General features: G+C 37.5%; 1 protein-coding gene across 5 annotated transcripts in view; it reads left to right on the top strand.

Annotated features, from left to right (window-relative positions):
* The window catches only part of ESYT2 (extended synaptotagmin 2), an 80,451-nt gene that overhangs the window by 43,865 nt on the left and 14,725 nt on the right, over positions 1-21,861 (top strand). For 3 of the 5 annotated variants that reach the window (XM_084210698.1, XM_084210699.1, XM_084210702.1), the window contains exons 7-14: positions 6,893-6,948; positions 11,658-11,778; positions 12,400-12,576; positions 13,012-13,094; positions 14,325-14,373; positions 14,900-14,989; positions 15,537-15,632; positions 18,452-18,553. In XM_084210698.1, the coding sequence (XP_084066824.1) occupies positions 6,893-6,948; positions 11,658-11,778; positions 12,400-12,576; positions 13,012-13,094; positions 14,325-14,373; positions 14,900-14,989; positions 15,537-15,632; positions 18,452-18,553 (774 nt within the window). The remainder of the gene's footprint in view (positions 1-6,892; positions 6,949-11,657; positions 11,779-12,399; positions 12,577-13,011; positions 13,095-14,324; positions 14,374-14,899; positions 14,990-15,536; positions 15,633-18,451; positions 18,554-21,861) is intronic. The other 2 variants (XM_084210700.1, XM_084210701.1) reach the window with 1 other exon arrangement.

Genomic DNA, 21,861 nt, shown 5'->3' on the forward strand with positions numbered 1-21,861 from the left:
AAACTTCTGTTGCTGGAGGAAGCTGGCTAAGGGACATCAGCTGGCAGGATATTAAGCACCATAAGAAATGCCCAGTTTCCTGTCCTTCAGATGTATTTTAGTTGCCTGAGCCAGCTCACTAAAGTCAGGAGACTCATGTGAGGGTGTGAACCAAAATGCAGACTGGTAAAAGGGTAGGAAGGAGTAGAGAAAGTGGAGAGAGTTGGCTTGAAGAAAGCTGTGAGTAGCTGACACTATGGAGAACAGCAGGTGCACTGGATTTGTGCAAAGTCAACTGTGATCCTCCTTCTGGCCACAGCTCACTTGCCTGCTGTGTCTTCTACCCCCTCAAGTATACATCTTACCTCTCTAGCAGTTGTCTCATTGAAATCTTCAGAGAGTTACAATGAAAAACTTTCAAACACCATTTGTGTGCAGAGATATGCTGTGTTTCCTACAGCAGCCAGTGGGAACACTACAGCACCTACTCTATGCAGTGTTGTTTGAGAGGTTGAGTTTATTGTGTATTTCCTGGGAGATTCACTGGATAATATTACATATTAAATTATTGCAACAATGCCACCACTTTAGTGTTGTAGGTGGTGATGGGCTTTGCTCTACTAACAAATGAATTGTACCATATCTGGGTATGGCCTTTCACAAGTAACAGTAGAGGGAGGGAGGGCATGTTAGAACCCTCGTTGTAAGACATTCCTGGGAAGAATCACACCTTATCCCATGGAGTTGTATCCTCATGGCCTGTAGTAGAATTTTCCTACAAAAGCCTTACACTTCCATAACTCATTTAACAGGAGGTTGTTAATCAGCATTTTAAAATATGCTGTGGCTTCTCTTCTGAGAATTAGTATTGTTTATGGCAGCCAAATCAAGCCACAAAGCTGGCAGTGTTTAGAGGCTGCTTTTTGTACTTCTGTGAACTTTATTTATGGCCCTGTGTATGCTACATTCTAGCATGTATTTTTCCCTTTGTAAAGGTTTCCAGGGTCTTGAGAACACCCAGTGTGTGTAGAGATGCTCATTAGTTTTTAGCCTATCTTTTCTTATTGGCTGAAGAGGTTTATTTTTTAATCTGATTTTTTAACCTCTTCCAAAGTATGCCTTGCATTAGTTGTCAGTACAGAGCTTTGGTAAGATGCAAATATCCTGGCTTTCAGGCAGATAATGAAATTTGTTTTCTCTGAGCAGAGGAAGAATTGTAAGAGGTTTGAGTCACACGACACACAGACTACTTGATTGGAAAGTTCTGGAATCCTGCCTTTGTGCAGTGAGCTGGTTGGTAGAGTCTGCAAGGCACATCACCTCTCTAGTTGCAGTGTGTTGTGGAAAAGCAGCATCGTTTCTGGCTTCTGGCAGAATTTCATTTACTTACAAATTCTGCACACAGTTTTTTCCAGTGTTCTGGAAAATTTTTCTGTTAGTTGAGAACCAGCTGGCATTCTCTGAATTTAGCTAAACTAAGAGAATTATGCATTGCTTAAAATGGTGACAGAGGAGGAAATCATATTGTTAAGCTGTTTTTTAAATACGGAAAGTTTTTAGGTTTTGTGCTTCATAAAAGATTCATCAGCTGGGAGTGCTTTGCTTGCTCCCTTTTTCTCCAAAGGACTCTTAAGTTAGTTATGATGGCAACATTGCTCTAAGAACCACAATTCTGTCAGAACCACATGCTAGGGAGTCCTGTTCTTCTCCAGCAAGTCATGGCCTGGCAGTGCCCAAAATCCAGAATGAAAACCTCTTGCTATTTTGCTGGACTGTGGCTGGGGGCTCTCTCCTGCTTATGAAGAGTTTTTTTGCCTCCTCTTTTCTCACTCTGCTGTGAGTGTGTCTGCTGTCAGTGTTATTTCTATACTTTTGCAGATAGAAGGATTTTTTTTTTCTGAGTTGCCTTTTGGAAAACACTTAAGTTGCAAACAGTGTATCTATTATAGGTCTGATAATTTTTGGAAACCAAGAGCAGGCTTGAAACAACTTGATTGAAAGGAAAGGTTGGGTGAAGACAGGGAGAGATAGAACACTAAAAAACCAGAAGAGTAGAAAACAAAACAAACATTTCTCCCTAATACCTTGTAGACCAAGATTAGAGTGTGTTTTACTGCTGGATACTTCTGGTAGAACTGGAAAGGAAGCTCTGTGGTGGGCAAATGCAACAAACTTTATCTGACAGGGGAATTCACCTTTAAAGCCCAAACAGTGAAAGCTTGATTATGGCAGGAGTTTGAAGGCTCATATTCCTTCCAAAACATTTAATGGCTTAAGATTTATTTGCAAAGCTTTTTTAATAACCCTGTAAAGTCCTTAGCTGTAATAATGTTTTTTTAATTTCTGAGCTTCAGCTTCAAATGGAAGAGGATTTTTTTAACATTTCTGAATTTGTCTTTATTCCTGTACATTAAATGGATGAAGAGAATTTCTGGTATTACATGTATTTCTTTTCTAAATGACCACTCTTAATGGCAGACATCTTGGGTTTTCTGTGTAATTGTTTTTCCATGTTTCATGCTGTAAGGACTGATGATGGAATGAATGGGTAGGCTTGTTTTTTAGCAGAGGTGTGTAATAATCAAAATATTGACAGTGAAATTGTCCCATAGGCCTTGTTTTGTTTCATAGACTGTGTTGCAACCTTTTGAAATGCTTTTTAGTCACATCAGTGCAAAGTGTCACTTCTCAGTGGCATCTCTTTGGTTGTTCTTGGCTTTCTTTTGGGCTGTGGCAGTTAATACAGAAACCACTGTGATAAATGTTTCAGTCCAGTGCAGGAGATGTTTCCCAATGTTGAATTTCAACATGCATTGCTCAATGCATTTATTCAGTGAAGTCTGTTTAGGAGACAGCACAGGACTTCCTGTGTTAATTGTTGTATGCAGTACACTGAATAAAATATGAAAACAAAAGGAAATGCAAATCTTTTCTCATTTGCTATTTAATCTGAAAATATGGTTATGTAAAACTGTTAAATACAGGATGCAGGTATGAGCACCTCAGGATAGGGACCACTTTTGGAAGGTATTTATGGTGTCCATTTCCTTCTATTTTTCCTATGAATAAAGAAAAAATAAATCATATAATAAACTGCGTTCTTTGTCTTAAAACAGTATAAAATTAATTCTTCTAGAAGCTTGGTAGACTGCATAGCTTTTTAAAGTGTCTCATAATGTACAGTCAAAACTTGTGATTAGAACAAGAGAATTAGTCTGAATACTCAATTTGTGGTTAGTCTTATCAGCTACTACCAAGCCACTTGTTTGCTATATTACTTAAACATCTGTGGGTTTGCATGATTGAGGAAGTAGTATAAAACTGAAATTATTCACACTAAGTTGGACTTTTCATCCTGGTTCAATTATTTATTTCTTAATTTTTTTTTTCAGATTTAAGATAAGGAGGAGATTTGAGAACATGTACTAATAATTTGCACAATTATTTTTTAAAGTGCAGTCTTAGTTTTCCTAAATGAAAATGTTCTGTGTTCTAGCTCATTGTTTGTTTTTGTAGAGCTGTACAACTAAGGATTACATACCGGTGTAAAAGAATCCATTTTGCAACAAATTCTTTTCAACAAGGGTTTTTTTTACATTTGGAAATTAAAAATCTCATAGCTTTAAATTGATAATCGTGTAGAAAAAAAAATTACAGCACCTCAAAGAAAAAAAAAGACTGTTCAGTATACAGTATGGGTTGTAGCTAAGACCTTATTCTCTTCTGAAAGGTGTTACTTCCATTTAGCCTTGCTAGTATTCCATAAATAGATGAGCATTAACCTTTTCTCACTAAAAACCTGTTAGTACTCTAATAGAAAGTGGGCAAAGCTAGTTGTAAATGAGGTACTTCAAAAAAAGACACTGAATACAAAGTGGTCCTGCAGCTAGTGATAGCTTTGTGCTTTCACCTAAAGAAGGAATCAGTCAAGAAAGTCAGCAATCTCTGTAGAACTTTTGAAGAATTTTTTCACTTTAGATTCTTACAGTCAGGTTTCATCCCTAACAAATGTATATGATCAGGTAGTTGGCTTAGTCTGAGTTTAGTTTCCCTCACATAGGGTGACTCTCTGTAGAGAGGGGACGTCTGAAACAGGATCTCTGATTTTCTGGAGAAACTACTAGGTGGAATTATTCCATGATAGGGAAAGATGGAAATTTTCTGCCCCAAGGAAGATGACTCCTACCCCATCTGCAGATTTGCAGCTGTGGAACAGATTTGGGGCCAGTGTAGCAGAGAAGAGCCTGGGAGCATCCAAGCCAGCAGAGCCTGAACTGCACTGAAGCACCAGGAGAAAGGGGGAGGTGCTCACTTCTGAGAGACTCCTGGCCCCATGGGCCATCCTGACCTGTTTTCTCTTGAGGTTTGTGCTTGCCTGGACCTCAGGTTCAGCATGTTGTTACAGCTTGTCTGGCCTCAGACCATTACCCACTGCTGCTCTTCCACGTGGGGATCAACACCACTTCAGGGGAGATCTGGAAAGCGTGAAAGGTGACTGAGCATGGCTCTGGAGGCAGTTCAAGGGCACAGCAGCTCAGGTGGTGAGCTCCCTCCTGCTGGTAAGCTTGAGGAGACAAGAAAGTGATCGGGAGTAGCCAGGAGGAAGCCATGAGCAGGAAGTCATGGAAACCAAGCCAATGACCCTCTGTGATCAGAAGGCTGGCTGGGTGGATGAGGGAGGAACTATGGATGCAGCTTACCTTGACTTCAGTAAGGCTTTTGACACAGCCCTGTGCAACATCCTCCTAGGTAAACTGCTAAGTACAGAGTAGATAAATGGACAGCTTGGTTGAAGAGTGGCTAAACTCTTCAGGCTCAGTGAGTTGTGGTCAGCAACATGAAGTTGAGCTGGAGGACCATCAGTAGTGATTTACCCTGAGGTAAAAGCTGGGGCCAGCACAAATTCATGGCTGTCCTGGATGCTGGGACAGAGTGTGCTCTCAGCAAGTTTGCTTGCTTAAAACTGGAAGGAGTGCTCGATACACCTGATAGTTGTACTGCTGTTTAGAGGGGCTTTGACAAGCTGGAGAAATGTGCCAACAGGAATCTCATAAAGTTCAACAGATGGAAATGTAAAGTCTTGTTCCTAGAGAGGAATAACTCTGTCTCCCATGTCAGGCTGGGGGCTGTCTGTCTGGAAAGCAGCTTTGCTGAAGAAGATATGGGCTGTTCAGTTGGACAGAAAGGGGAACAGAAGTCAGAAATGTGCACTTATGGCAAAGAAGGTTAACAGCATCCTGGGCTGCAGTAGGAGAAGCGTTGCCAGCTGGTTGAGGGAGATTTTTCCATTCTCCACAGCACTGGTGAGGCACATCTGGAGTGCAGTGTGGAGTTCCCCAGTCCAGTAGAGACAGGGACATGCTGGAATAAATCCAGTGGAAGGCCACAAAAATAATGAAGGTAGTGGGCATCTCTCATGACATCATGCTCCAGTCCCTTAAGTATCTTCATGATGCCCAGGAGAGCCTGAGCCCTGCTTGTGGCAAGGGCATGGTGCTCATGTAGATTCTTGCAGTAGGTCTCATTATTTGTGTTGCCTTTTGTTCTGGAATGTCTGGTTATTACATCTTACTTTTTTCCTTGGAAGGATCATGATTTCCTTTTTCCCTGCTTAATTGTTTGTTACAGGTAGGCCTGGTAATATTGTTCATAGGTAACATTGTTGAAGTATTTGCCACCATTTAAAAAGTATATTAAGTAACAATGCTCCTTATATGAGTAAATCTGTTATGTGTTATCTTTACTGGAAGTATTTGCAAAGGAAATCACTAATTAAACTATTAATAGATCCTTTGTAAAAGAATGGTATGTGCTATTTTTAAAAAAGAAAGTGAAGGTAGGGTGATGATTCTTGTCTCTGAAAATATACAAGATTTGTTCTTGTAGAGGTTTGTTGTTTTGTTTTAACATTTACCTGAACTACCTCAATTAGGTTCTTAACTGAGGAATATCAAAATAATTTTCTCATGCAGTTATACTTAGATTAGGTGAGTTGGATTTGGAAACATGGTGGTAACTGGGTGGGTTTGGGTTTATGTGTTTGCTTAAATACTGTGATAACTTCTGACATTAATTGAAATAATTCAGTGAAGAGAGAACTAAGGGAACTCAGGCCTGTTGGTTTTGTTATCTAGAATTACAATATTATAGGATCAAAAAGGATGTTTAAAATTGGTTTTTAATGCCAGCAATCTTGAAACAGAATAGGTACCTTTATGCAGCATAATATTCTGCAAAGATTTTCAGTGAAGAAAGTATGCATGACCTAGCCATGAGTTATTCCTTTTAATTATTTCTGAAGATTTTTCTCTCTTTGATACTTAATCCTGTTGATACCTTTCTTCTTTATCAGTGATACAATGAACTTGTGCCTTGAAAACAGTCTTTTATGTTTACAACCTGTTATCACATCTTCCTGCCCCCTTCTTAATCCCAATTCTTCATTCTTTCTCTTGGCTGTGTCTTTTAGATCTCTTTTTTCCTGGTCTCACGTGGGATTCTTTCAGTTTATTTTAATTTGCAAATTCATGTTAATGACAGTTCATCTCTAACAGGTCTATGGTGACTCCAGAAATATTTCTCCAGAAGATAGGACCACATTTCATTATTTTATATGGGTTGTACAGAGTAGATCCTATGTATTTGTGTGTATTGGGGGGTGTGTATTTATATGAATGGTGGAAGAATGGATAAGAGAATGATGAAACTTTTTATAACTTTTAAAAAATGTGTCTAAAAATTCTTAAGAATGGAAGAGGGTTGTTTTGTTTGTTTAAGAAAATCCTGGAAACTGTTTAATTCCCCACTGATCAGACTCTGTAACATTTGTGTTTATTTCTTCAGTGTTACCAATTCTAAGCTGCTTTTCTTTTCTCATTTTTTCCCCCCTCCCTCTTTTCTCTGCAATTCACAGCTTTTGGAAATTAATTGGACTGGACTGACCAATCTTCTGGATGTTCCAGGACTGAAGTGAGTATACCTAAAGCAGTGTTTGATATATCTGCACCCCAGTAAAGGCCAGAAAATCTCAAGACCATCAATTGAATAATTTCTAGGTTAGATGACTGAGCAGTTCTCTCTTAATGTAGAATTATATGAAATTGCTCAATTTGCAGAAGGTAGTGATTTCACCACAAGTCAAAGTAGGCCAAAAGTATACCTAGTAGGTCTTGTTAAAAATATGTTGAAATTATAATTTGTAATGTACTTCTTTTAGTGTTCTCAGCGTTTCCAGAATCTTGTGAGTTTCCTATCTGCCATCTCCTTTGAAAGACACAGAACCTTGCTTTCATGCAAGTGGGTTCATGACATCTTGGTTCTTGGCTTTGTATGCCAATCCATCTCTATTTGCTTGTGTAAAGGTTGTGAGAAATACCTTAAGATTAGTCAAACTACATAAAGTTTCTTGTATCTTCAAGTGTTTACTTTTAAAGCTTTCAGTTTATTGTGTGACGATCAAGTGGAGTACCAAAATATTGACTGTATATAGCTATAAATAACTTAGCTTATTCAGAGCATTTCCTAATAAATACCACATGCTAAAATCCCAAATAAAAAGCATCAATAGAGGTGCAAATCAGGCTGCTTTCAGTCATTACAATCTGATAAAGTTAAATCCATTAATATATTCATATTTATCAGGTTTTAATAGTTACCCAAGGGCTTTTTAATATGGAGACAATGGCAAAGGAGATAATGGTGTATCAGATACACACTTGGATTTTGTGACTACCCCTTTTATTAGATCCCATACTCTCAAGAGTTGGCTAACTCCAGAATTATTTTTTTTTGTTTCAAAACAGGAGTTTGAATGTAGGTATTCAATTAATCCCTTAGTAATCAACTGCATGACTGAAGTGAGTTTTGCTTTCCTTAGACACATGAAGCCACTGCATGGAATCCCAGCTGAACAGTTTGAAATTAGAACTTGTATTAAGTAGGTTAATGGCCCCAAGAATTGCTCATGTTTCAAGCCTGTCTCTGAGGAAAGAGGTTTTCTTGATGAGTGAGAGAAAATGGCTTCCAATACACAGCTCCTGAGTAATAATCCCCTTTTTCATATAACATGACTAAATTTACATTTAGTACTTAACTTTACTAGGCTCCTGAGACTCAGATCCTGCTACATATTTGCCTGACTGCAAACACAAAACCTCAGATGTAAACAAAGTCTCCTAAATGTCTCAAGTTTATGGTTTCCAGAGCAACCAAACTTGGCCACATATGCACAAACCAGTGCCATCTAGACGTGGTATAGTTTCTATAGTAACTGTAACTGGGGTGACTCATGTTCTGCCTTGCCAAGAGGTTTCTTTCCTGCTGTATTTGTTTTTCTTATCTGTATAGATAAGTTGTGTATATTGGTCAGACAACTTGACATATTGTAGTTGTTATAAACAATGATGAACAAGAGATTGCTGCCACCACAGGTACCATTATAGTCCTGTGACTTTTGGCTGCACACTGAACTTATTTGTACTCTGTTTGCAAATGTCTTCTGCTAATTGAATTTCAGCATTAGCTGCTGGAAGCTTCCCTGTCAGTTGTTAACAGTTTTTTCATTGCTTTTCCTATATGACTCCACAAGGAGAAGGACACACAAGTAATTCATATTCCATCATTAGTATAGCTTGTGGAGAGATGGAATGAAAATCTCTGTGAGGAGGAGCCAGGCTGTGAGAATATTCAGGTGCTTTCAAGAGGGGATGTGGATGATAGGAAGATGTTTGGATTGCTTGAGATACAGTGAAAACACTCAATGCAGTCAGAAATTTGCTGTCTCTGCAGTATGAATAAAGATAGCACAGGAAAAATACACAGCTGATAAAATTGATAAAAATTAAGTAGAGCTAAGTAGAGAGCAATACAAAAGAGTAGGCAACAACTAACAGTTATTTTTCTACGATGAAATTGAGCTTTTGGAGACAGTCTAATAAGCTATGTGAAACATTGCACCATTGCACACTTCTTTCATTTTTTTGAACTGAGAAAATAATTGTGCATAGAATCATTGACTAAAGTTTTTTGATCTTAGGAAGATTTTTTAAATGATGCATCAACATAAAGGTTTATTTTAATGCATTTTTCTCTGTTGCTTGCAGGGTTTTGTCTCTCTTTTCCATAGATCAGTCCACTTACTTTAGATAACAAAAAATGCAAAAGATTGTCGTTTTTGCCTCGTATTCATGAGGAATACTTTGCATCCAAGTGCACCCCAGCTGGCTAATACTAGATGAGATTTAAACAGCTTGAAAGCATCATGTTGTTTTAGAATTAATTTAATTAATTAGTTGGTTGTGTACAATCTTCAGTGTTCTTTTTCAGCTCCATATTTAAAGTTAGGGTATCTGCTACATTCTAGGAGTTCAGTTTCTCTGTGTAAAACCTGGTGAAACTTCATTAATGCTGCCTCATTTTTCTCAGGTGTTTTAGTGAAATTCAAGTAGTAGTGTTGGGATAAAATGATGAGACTGACCTCTGGAGTCAGTTGGGGTTTGGTTCTGGCATAAAGGATTCTGAGTCCTCCCAGTGCTTGGGCTGTGTTTCTTTTATTTAAGGAGATTTGCTGTAGCTCTATTTGAACATTAGTGAGTCTCTGGACCTTATGCTAGTCCAGAGTAGGTTTATTTATGCCTGTGATCACATAAAGTTTGTGATCTTAAGGAAGCACTAGAGAAGAGCAGGGCAAGCTCTGGTACCATTGCTTTCCTAGCACAGCTCCTTTGCTTTCTGTCAGTTGCTTTTCTCCATTAGTCATTTGTTCTTAAGGGACTGAGCATAAATGCAGAGCTTTCTCTTTTTGCCAAGTAGGGACACTAACAGAAGCAGGAACAAAAAAGCTTACCTGACCTCTATACTAGAGTTTTGTCATTAGACTTGAATTTTTAAAAGTGTGATTGTTGCTTGTGTTTGATTTTTCAGCTTGGGTTTGGTTTTTCTTTTCCTTTTAATGTTAAGCCTGGTTGAGATGTTTATCTTCAAATTTTTTGTCACCTCTTGACAAAATAATGAATTCTATTTTCTTGGCTCATTTCAGAGAGCATAAATTGAAAACGAGATGGTTGACAAAAATGAACTTTAAAGTTTGAAAAGCAGTATGTTAAAATGATAGCTGAGTGAAGCTACTCTTCAGATAACATGATTATCTTGTATTTGTCTTAAAATTTACTGAAACTGAATTTCTAGGGTTCACATAGAATGACAACCTCTGTAAATTTGACTGGATAAGCTCTGCATGAAAGGGAGGGGAAAGAAGACTCTTTAGGGCACATGGGAATTGACTCAAAGTTTTTTCTTCTGAGCAGTATCTTATCACTATCCACTGTTTATTCTTTCTAACCAGAAGCCTGCACAGACCTGTCCATTGCTTTGATGCAGCCTTGAGCTCCTGTTCCTGTTGTTCTGAGTACCATTACAAAGTCAGCCATGCTCCATCATGTATTGTAGTTACCTGGATTTCCAGTGGAAGTGGGCAGCCAAGGCCTTGCAGGCTGCTCAGGTTTCAAATCTCTGGCATGAAAATCAGTGTGCATTTCTAGTGGGCCAGATTGTATTTAATGGGCTTCTTCTGTTGCCCATCTCTAGCATAATGTTAATTGCTCACCACTACATTTTCTTTCCAAATGAAACTGTAACACATATCATGTTTCACTGCAGCTTTTGTGCTTTATATGCTAGCTCTTGAGTCAGAGCTATTCCCAGCATCAGATTCAGTCTTAGAAGACTTCACAAGGTGCTCACACAGAAGTGCTTTATCCAAAAAATGTTCAAAGTAATCAAACATTATCTGCATCTTGATTTCACAAAGACTGTAAAAAGGGAATCATGGTGTGTATTTAGGAGGAGAAATCACAGTGAGTGATATGTGATAGTGAGAATGTCCCTGTGCAGTTCAGAGTATCTCAAGTGTTGTTGTAATGATCTCTCTGAACCTTTGTACACCCTCCTGGGATGCCCTGGGTGCTTGTGTTCTGTGTTCTGCCTTCTGCCTGTGTAGGCAATGTGTGCAACCGGTGCTGTTGGTCTGACAATGATTTGTTGTCAGTTCAGACCTGAGCTGGGTGACCTTGTAGCTTAGAAAATTGTTCTCTTTGTGTTTGTGGAGGGGTGTGGGGTTGGGTTTTATGTGTTTCCTTACCAGTGTGGTTGCACTGCCACTCCCTTTTCACTGAACAAAACCAGTTTTGCTTCCCTAGGCTACATTTTACTGTGTTTTACACGTTGTGTTCTGTGTGTCTGTGGTTTAAGTGATGGTTCTCCCAGCTCAAGAGGACAAGTGGTTTCATAACAATACGGGAAGGGGTAGCCAGACTTGCAAGGACAGATAAATCATTATTGAAGTACAAAAGTAATTAAACAGTTACCATCTGCTCGGTTGTATGCATTAGAGGCAAGAGCACTTATGCAATAGCCTTTTGCCCAGGCTGCTTTTAAAAGGCAGGGCTGAGGGGGAAATTTGACTGTGGCAGGGAATTGGGAAGTCTATATTCATCCCTGCAGTTTCTGCTGTTCAGTGTCTGCTGCTTCCACCTGGTGGCCGTTTGGGCAAGAATCCTTGAAGTTTACAAACCAGATGTGTCTTCTGCTCTCCCAGGAAGGCAAATATTTTCTCCATTTGGGTTGTTAAGCAGCAAAAGGAATATTATTTTGAAGTAACTGAGGATTCTTTTCTCCAACAGTGGCTTATCAGATACAATAATATTGGATATCATATCCAACTACTTGGTCCTTCCAAATAGAATTACAGTCCCCCTGGTCAGTGAAGTGCAGATTGCTCAGCTGAGGTTTCCTATACCAAAGGTAAGCAGGTTTCTGTTAACAGCAATAATTGGGCATTTAGTTTCTTCTGTAGTAACTGTTCAAGGCAATCTGGAGGAATTTTGAAATACAGTTACTTCACTGGTACAAGTTGCTGTGAATTCGATCACTGATAATAGGTGATTTAATTTATAAACAATTTCTGTGAAGTTAATGTTTCAAAAGAACACCAAGAAAGATTTATTTATTCTTTTTTTTAAATCTTAAAATTATTACTTTTACAATCACTAGATTGCTACAATCTAGTTTAACTGTATACATAAAAAAAAGTAGCATGTGTTTTATGTTTCATGGAAAATTACTATTAGTGTGCTTCAGGAAACAGCTGTTGCTCTTTTTTGCTACTCACTTCCAGAAACCTGATATTTCTTGATGTAACTGGCATGTTTCTGATGGGTGATGACAGTTTTTCTTTTCAGGAGTCTCTTGAGTGCTATGTCTGTTGGGTGTGTGGATCATCACTGATATCTTCTATTTACAGTATGTCCAAAATAAGTTTCGTGTAGAGGAAATGGCAATGGAAATTATAAAACATCTTTGTGTAAATTGTGATGACATGGAAGCTTTCAGATTACTATACAAACTCATCTTTTCTTTTTTCAGGGTGTTCTAAGGATACACTTTATTGAAGCTCAGGATCTAGAGGGGAAAGATAATTATCTAAAAGGAATTGTCAAAGGAAAGTCAGATCCTTATGGAATCATCCGTGTGGGCAACCAAATTTTCCAAAGCAAGGTCATCAAAGAAAATCTCAATCCAAAATGGAATGAAGTTTATGAGGTATAACCAATAAAAATACCTTGTATGTTTTTCTTTATGGAAGAAACAAAAGAAGAAATACCCTCTTTCTTTTGTTAAAGAGGTTATTTTGGGGGTGTCCTTAAGAAGCTTCTTGATGTCTCCCTCTAGAAGCCCAAAGTTCTGTAACAAAACAGAAGTTCTTACTTTATTTATATACTTTTTTTTTTTCTTTTTGTCTAGACTGAGCATCAGTAATTCTGAAAAAGTAGTTTGGGCTTTTAGAGCTAACATTGACAAATTTTATCTGAAAAGCTCTCAAAATTGCTCTACTCATTAAATTGCAATTTTTTAAAGCATTTTCTTACTAATGTATTTTATTGTACAAAGCTACTGCAGCTCAGTGTTTTACTGTTATGATGCCATTTAACCAAGCTGGTCAGTTTTACTGATAATGCCCTCTCAATGAACTTCCAGGCATTAGTGTATGAACATCCAGGACAGGAGCTAGAGATTGAGCTCTTTGATGAAGATCCAGATAAAGATGACTTCCTGGGGAGGTAAATGTTATGGAGAATATGTTTGTAGGTATTGGAAAGAGATTAAATATTGTAATTTTTCTTATTAGTTATTATTTTTATTTTATTGCAGTTGTTCTTCTATCTAATTGTATTTATAAATCAATTATCTTGGTAGTAAGTAATTCCCTAACTACTTCATGTATGTAAATACATTTATATGCAAATGTGCTTGGGGAGATGTAAACATCTATATGTTTACATCTTTTCTGAAAAAAACAGGTGAGTATTGTGGGTACCCAGAATTGTGCCCTAGCTTCTTTAATGTCTGTGAGCTAGCACTAAGTCTTAATTCTTTCTTCAGGCAAAGTTAATATAGTTTTATACCTCTGTATCTTCTTCATCTTCATAGCTTCTAAATGACTGTCTTGAGTTTGTTTTTCCTCTTAAGAGCTATCTTAACAATTTGATTAAAGAAAAAAATTTTTCTGTAATGCATTTACAAACATGACTCACTCTTTGACTCCATAGGTATTGACTCAAACATTTCAGGGGTTTAGCCAGCTTCTTTCTCCAGTAATTTGTCACCTTTATTTCTTGAAGAGTTTTGGAACTTCCCATGGTTGCCTTCCATACAGCTAGAGCTCCTTTGCCTTTCCAGCTCCTTCTCTCTTAACAGGAGCAACAGTACCTACTTGTCATTAAAATTAAGAAGTAGGCAGTACAAAGGCTTCATTTTCTTTGCACTTCCCTGATCTTACACTGAAGTGATGGGAGGAGGAAGTGATGTAATGTGTACATCAGTACTAATAAAATAAAAAGCCAGACAAATGTTCATGCACTGGCATGCAGGTGTCAGGTCTGTTTCATTTTTAGCAGATTCATTACCTGCTACATTTTTAGCTTGTGTGAACTAGAATTCTCCCAGACACTGCCAAAGCATGAATTTGGTCATAGGTGCTATTTCCAGTGGGTAGTTTGGATGTGCTCTGTTTTGTGAGTTGGGTCATATATATGTGAGTTATATTGTGCCAGTTGCCCTCGTGGTTACAAAATGGGTTCTAGTGCAGGCATTTTCCTGAAATCCTGAACTCATCCTTGCTCAGCTGTTTCATTCCCTGCTTCTCCTTTTCTGAGGTGCTAAAAGAATAGTATTCTGCTCTTTTGATCTCAGTGGTGGGTACTCAGCAAGCACAGGGATGGTGCTTGAGTTCTGTGCTAGATCTTTTGTTTCTTGGCTAAAATACTACTTCTTTTTCTCTATTTCTCTAGTTTGATGATTGATTTAATTGAAGTTGAAAAGGAGCGTCTTCTAGACGAGGTAATCAAGTTCAGTCATTTTTGGTTTAACAAGGCCCATATGTTGTTCATGTTGTTGTTCTTGGATTATTTTTTCCTGGGCACAGTTCCTGTATGTGCAAGAATAACCTTAATGCTGTAGAAATACATGACCTGATGATCATTACTGTGGTTTAAGAGATACCTAAACTGGTGAAATCTGAAAAATAATGACATTCTTTTTTGGTCTTGGGGTTTTAAGCAAATGCAAAAAATAGTAACTTAGATATTTGGTGATTGGTTTTTTTGCAAGAGAACAGTTAATTGCTAGGCAGACCAATTTTGTCCTATATGTAAGAGAGATTTTGTCTGGGTGGTTTTATCATTCTGTGTTGTAATACTTTATGCAAAATATGACATTTTAATGGATCAGATCTTTTCAGGTTATGTGGACTTCAGCTCTGAGAGATTCTTAGCAGACTTTAGTGCTTCCTAAATGTCTTGAAGAACTAATTGCAATCATGTATTTGTTTGCCAGATTATTTCACATTACTTTCCTTAATTTTCAGTGGTTTACTTTGGATGAAGTGTCCAAAGGAAAGTTGCATTTAAAACTGGAATGGCTCACATTGATGCCAACTGCTGACAATCTAGACAAGGTATTAAAGGAACACATTACTTTCCTTCTAATCTTAATTGCTTTGGGGTGATTTTGTTGTGACTTTTTTGTTTATTTGTTAAGTATGTAACCAGATCTCCAGCTGCTGTGAATTTAGAGAAACCTGTAGCTTTATTCCAAGCTGTCTGTCCTTAAAAATCTCAAACCCGTCATAAGTGTCAATGGTTTAAATGAGATTTTTCAAATGCTTTTGTGGTTCTCTTCTTTTCTCTTAATGTTACTGTTTTGAGCATGTCTGCCAACTTTTCATTAGTTGGGAGATAAAGCTGGATATCTGTCTGCTACAATCTGTCCAATCTAAAAAAAGTAAGTAGGAAATGGGGTGCAAATTTCCATGCAAATGGTTTTGAAATGTCTGTATGAGTCTTGAAAACTTACTTTTTATGCTTCATGCTCTGAATTTTTTAGTGTTTGCTTTTTGGGAGATGGTTTTTTGGTTTCCTTTTTTTTTTTTTTTTCCCCAGAAATGAGACAGAAATAATAATACTTGGTTTCCAGCAAAGCTTACAGCGTGTTTTTTGTTTTAGGTGCTAACAAGCATCAGAGCTGATAAAGACCAAGCTAATGATGGGCTTTCATCTGCATTGCTTATTCTGTATTTGGACTCAGCAAGAAATCTGCCTGTAAGTTATGTTCTCATGGATACCCTTCTGTCACAGAGTCTCTTGGGTACTCCCAGCATGTCTTGCTTGGTAGTGTGACACTGCTTTACTAACACACATTGTGCCATCTTCTCTATAATTCCTCTCCTTTCAAGACGGGTAATGTAAGGTCCACTTTTTTAGTAGCATAGTATTTAGCTATATAGTTAATAAAACATTATTCTTTAATCAGTGTGGTTTTTCTTTAAAGAATGCTCCTTTCCTGGACTTGAAAGGCTGCATGTTTTTATTCCATGTTGTTTTCCATACATGGTATGGGATGATTAGCATGAGGAATTTTAAGGAACTAACTGGGAAACAACCCACTTCCATAAGTTCAGGTGAACTTGCTTGCTTTGGCTTAGGGTATTGCTGGAGATTTGAAAGTACTGAAGTCCTCACCATGAAATCAATCCTGTGTAGTTGATGCTACAGTGCCAGAATACTTGTTTGAGAGTTCTATCAGATTGTTTTTTGCAGGGTGGTTTATTTGCTTGTGGAAACCAGAGAAATAAATCATGTTCTTTCTCTATGGATTTATCCTATGGGACTGTGAAATAACTTGTTTTGGAGTTTATTTCAGATTAGTAAAGTACTGTTCCTGGTTGTAATTGATAGCAGTAATAAAGTTAACCCTACCATAAAGAGATACATGAAACTTAAGTGAGTTTTGCTGGTTTTCAGCATTGCTATTAGATGAGAGGTTCTGGAAGTGATGACTAAAATATAATCAGAGAATACAGTTTTTGAGCTTTGGATTTTTTTGCATGCATTTTGAAAATTTGTCTGCTGAAATTTAGGTTAAAATTAAGTCATAGGGATAACAAATGAAACTTTAGTAGCCCAAACAATTTACGTGACTGACTAGTGATTTCATGTCTGTTCCAGGGTGTATAGAGCTGAGTTTGGAAATAGTATTTCTGGTAAATAGTATTATTTTAAAAGCTAAAAAGACTCATTTGGAATAGATCCTCATGTTTCCTTTTTAACCTCGCTGTATATTGAATTCAGGCAAAATCTGTAACATAGCAGGAAAAAAAAAAGAATTACTACAGTACAGAGTAAGCAGGAACAGAACAGTATAGAATTATAGTGTGCTTAGCATCAGTTTCAGAGTACTGCAACAGATAGAAAAAGTCTGTCTGCCATCTGTTTTGTGTACTAGATTCAGTTGAACCAATTTATGTATCTTCGTGTTCAACTACTGGATTTTACTGAAACAGCAACAAATTTAATGTTTGGTAAAATGCACTAAAGCTTCTTATTTAAAATAAGTTGTGTAAAGTTCTTTCCTGCACCAGTTCCAGTCTTTTCCAGATAGCTCTGATTCTCTGTTACATGCTCCAGCAAATACTGAGGCTTTGTCATAAATTAAATTTTTTGTTTTAAACAAACATTCTCTAACATTGTGTCCCTCCTTTGGAAAGATGAAGTTGCAAGTCTCAACTTCTGCCTATTTTTGCAGACAGTATTTTAATTTCAGTGCATTTAATCAGTAAATCTCTAAACTCTAGGGCCCAGAAAGGGGGAGTTCTTTGCACCAAGCAGACCAGTTCAGAGATTTGGGAACCGCATCCTGAATTTCCTATTGCTGCATCTGATATTCTGTCTACAGTACAAGAATTGCCTGGGTGGGTTGAAAATGACGGTCATAGTGTGGGACCTGTTTAATCCTCTTACTTTTTTTCTTCCTCTACCAGCCCAGAAAAGCTGTTGCAACAATGACTCAATATTTAACTTAAGTAATTTTCTTTCCAGTGTTGTAATGGATATAATAGAAAGTAACATAGAACAATGGCGAATTCCATGTACAAGTTTACTACAAAAGAATAATATGATACCGTGTTAAATCAGATTTTCCAAAACCAGAGACTGAAAGGCTTCACAGTTATGTCAAATAGGGTGAAATACCATGGGAATACTTTTTTTTATGCAGGAGAACTGAAAAGGTTCCTGTTCATTCTAGAAAGACAATGTCATGGACCTTCTACATGAACTGCAGTTAATTGTAGTAAATAGAGCTTTTTTAATGGCCATAGGATTCTAATATGGAGCAACATTTACAAGACTAAACATGAAATTTGTTGTTTTTTCATGTTTTGTTCAAGTTCAGTGGTAGGGGTTATGTAGAGAAATAGCAAATTAATCTCTTGGATTGCTTGTATTTATAGAGAAGAGAGAATTCAAAGAGAGTGGTTAAAATTACTATGAACCCTTATTAATAGTTTGAAGACTTTTGTGCACCACTTTAACGTTACAGTGAAATGTTTTCTACATGAATAATTACTTTTATTACCTTGAAAATTGCCTTAAGTGAATGCTTATCACTGGTACATTTTAGGTCATTGCCTTCAGCCTTGTTTTATTGGAGTTACAGTGTTGACTTACCACAAACACAGGCTTTTCTTTTGCATCATAGTTGTGAGTTTCTGGCACGCTGGGATGATTGATCTGGAAAAGAAATAGAGACCAGCCTTCTACACCATTTCTAAGTTAGTAAACATTAGTTGGATCTGCCATATAAATCTGAACTACAAGAGTGAGCCTGGAAAGTGGGTTAATATATTTGAATAATTAATTAAAAAAAAATTCAAAAAGCATTCCACCTTGCTGTGCTACAGAAAGTCATTTAATGGATTAAACTATTTGTAATGAGAAATATTTACTTTTTGTTACCTGCTGTTTTCTCTGGAATCCTTTGACTATTTTCCTTAACTTTTCTGTGTAGTAAAGCTGCTTATGCATTCATTCTGCCACAATCCCATCACTCTGCTTTCTCCTTCCATTTCCATCTTCCTAAGAGTATCTACGAGGGAAACTTTGGGTGTGGATACTTAAAAGAGAGGAGAGCATCTGGACTAGTCTTTTGTGAAAACACTACCTCACTCTATAGAGCACTATTTGTGAGTTCTCTGGTATTGTTTGTATTGTACCTTTTCTCTGCCAGAGTGTGGATTAGTGCTACTAAAGCCACTCACTCTAGTGGAATGAGAGCATGCAATTTGTTTTCCTGCATGGTTTCAACAAGTGTGCATTGTTTTTGTGCTATTTTTATTGCATTTTAAAGGCTACTTAAATTTCATTGATCAGCATATCATTGGGTAAGTAATTAACCCTTTTTGATAAAACCCAAGATAAGTTTGTTGTAAAAGCTCTTTACATTTAACTTAAATTGCTGATTCATTGAGAAATAAAATGAATACTGTACTAGCACACTGTGTGCTGGTTAATTGTTGGCTTTTATTGCAAAGAAATTAAAATAATAAATATTGCAACCAATAGTTTCTTCAAAAGGTGACACACTCGATGTTTGTAAGAACTTGCAACCTCTCCACACTGGTTCAAGCTGTTTTAAAAATGGGTGCAGTTCTTTGTGCTTCCCAGACTATAAATTCCCTTGTAAATTCTATCTCACTCCATGATGCTCCTTGTTTTGCAAATTCCCAAGCTCCTTTTCTTTTTTGGAAATTAGTCTGTAGTTGGGAGAATCCAGGCTAGGGTGAGCTAACAAGTAATATTTTTGATTGAATTTAATATTACAAAACTATTAAAAACTGATGAGCCTCTAAGTCTCACACTTAAATCTGGAAGTATAGCCTTTGTATCCTCAAAAAGACTGAGAATCTGTTCAGAATAAGTATCTTTTTGCCAGAGAGAGGTGGATTTGTCTTTGTGCAGATAAATTTTAACTGGATGGCCACATCATAATCCTTGATTTTAAAACACCTTTCCAAAGCCCAGCAAAATCCTGTTAATTTCTCTGTAGAGGTTAAAGTATCTAAAAAGTTATAACCATTCTATAATCTTGTTAAAAATTAATGAATGAGAAAGACAATTGATAACCTACAGCTCCATCATCTTGGTGTTTAAAATGTTAAGGAGTTGCTGTTTCTTTTAGTTATACCAATACCAGATATATATTTTAAGTAATTATTCTTAAAAAAAAAATCAAAATGCTGGATTAAGGATGTAGCCCAGATAGTTTTTGTGGATCTTAGGATCTTTGTGTTAAGACAGGTTGTCTGTATAGAGTATTTATTTAGAAATCAGACAAAACTTTCCAATCCCTGAATCAATTTGTGAGGCAGAGTGGAACAGCAGCTGCTCAAAGGAAGCTGGGTCTGGATTCCCTTCTGCAGCACTGGGAACTGCCTGGCTCTGTCGTGTCCTGGGTGCTGATCTTGCTGCAAAGGAGGAGGGGTGTGGCTGAAGGGCAGGGGACAGGAGAGGTCTGAAGCAGCCCAGGGATAAAACCAGCTCCAGCAGCCCTAGAACTGCACTTGTTCCCAGGGCATCCTTAAACATGGGCTCTTACACAAACATTCACACTGCAAGCTCAGTCTCTAACGTGGAACGTGAGTTACTGGGGAAGTGTTGAAAAGGGAGCTCACTTCCTATGGGGAGAGGAAAATTCTGAGTGATCTCTGTTCTTTCTAGACAGTTTATTCACTGCTGCAAATCTAGGTTTGTGACACCAAGACATTCACCTATGTAAATCTGATTTAGCTGAAGTTAAGGTATAAGAATTGTGTTAGTTTAATTTCCAAAAGTAACACAAGTTTTATGATAATCAGTAGTTTATACCAGTTTTGGTGTCTTTGCTATTTTCAATTATCCATATTTTAAATGAGCCCTTAGAGGTAGTGACTCTCTTCTGGTCCAGTGAGGATGCACTCAGAGATACCCCTCAACAACACTCAGTGAGTCTAAAGAAGTAATGAGTCATTCTCCAAAGCATATTGAATCAGGAGCTGGCTGAATAACAAACCACTTTGTTACTTGTATAATTTATGGGTTTGTTATGAGGATTTACTGCAAATGTCACTGGCTCTTAGAGAATTCCACTGTGTCATTATCAGTGTATTTCTTGGATAACCCATCCTCTTTTCCTGTTACTGCAGAGACACTCAGAACCATACCAAGCCTATTTCGTCACCCAAAGCAAGACCTCCCCTTTTTATATTGAGTATCCCCTTTCCTCCTCTGAGTCTCCTTCCTCCCAGCCTTTCAGCCACCATCTTCATGGACCTACAGCTTCTTCCCTTGAAACCTGAGGCCTGGCTTTAACATATTTGCCCCAGCTGATGTCCTTCTTGGCCTATCATCGCTATGATTCCAGAGGAATTGAGATATGCTCAATATCCAGGAGTCAATGGTTGCCTGCCCTTATCTATGATCACATAGGTTTGGTTTTGACTTCTAAAATTCCTTGAAATAATAATACAGGAAGGGAAAGATTTGTATTGACTATGCAAGTGCAAATGGGAAGAAAAAATAGTCCAGTAAGTTTTGTTGCAGTTTAAGATTCAAAATAATTTTGGGGAATTGTAGATGCCATCTGAAAAAATGAGGTGCTTCTCTGTAGAAGACAGTCATTGCATCCTTATAAATGTAGGCTGGAAATAGAAAGAAAGAGATTTGAAAAGAGATCTTTCTACAGAAAGAAATTTGTAGTCATGCTGTGTCGTATTGTTATGAAAGAAGACACTGTGCTCTATGTAGAAAAGAGGAATGCAGCCTGTGAGAAGCAAGGCCCAATCCTTTTGTTCTCTTAGGCATTACCTAGGCCCTGATCTTGGCTGTAGCCATTTAAGGTCTGGAGCACAGCACTGATGATGGGGGAGACAGTAACCATGGCTAGCAGAGAAAGGGACTTCTGCCCTAGGAAATAAATCATGGAACCACAGAAGGTTTGGGTTGGAAGAGATCTTAAAGATCATCTCCTTCCAACCCCTCTGCCATGGGCAGGGACACCTTGCACTAGATCAGGTTCCTCAAAAGCCCCATTCAGCCAGGCCTTGAACATTTCCAGGGATGGGGAATCCACAATTGCTGCAAAAAAAGTGCCACTTCTATCTTTGTCAGGAAGCAGGGAACAGTGCTTCAACTCCAGCAAAGAATGTACCTGTTGGGCATTGAAAAATTTCCTAATGAAAAACAGTTAAGCATAAGTTTCAGTGAGGAATAATTAATTTCAATTAGTTTCAGCTAGGGATAATGTGCAGTCTCTATATTTGATGTTCTCTAAGTACAATAATAAGTTCCTAATGTATCAGATAAATAACTGTGGAAAATTCCTTGATTTTATTTTAAGAAATATAATGTTCAAGAAAAATACCCCAAAAAATGGTCAAACCTTATTTCTGGTTCTCTCAATTTTAAGAGTTGGACTTGGTGTTCCTTGCTTGTAGATTGCTTCCAACTCAAAATA

Source organism: Fringilla coelebs, assembly GCF_963513975.1.
Source record: "Fringilla coelebs genome assembly, chromosome: 1".
NCBI classification, from domain to species: Eukaryota; Metazoa; Chordata; class Aves; order Passeriformes; family Fringillidae; genus Fringilla; species Fringilla coelebs.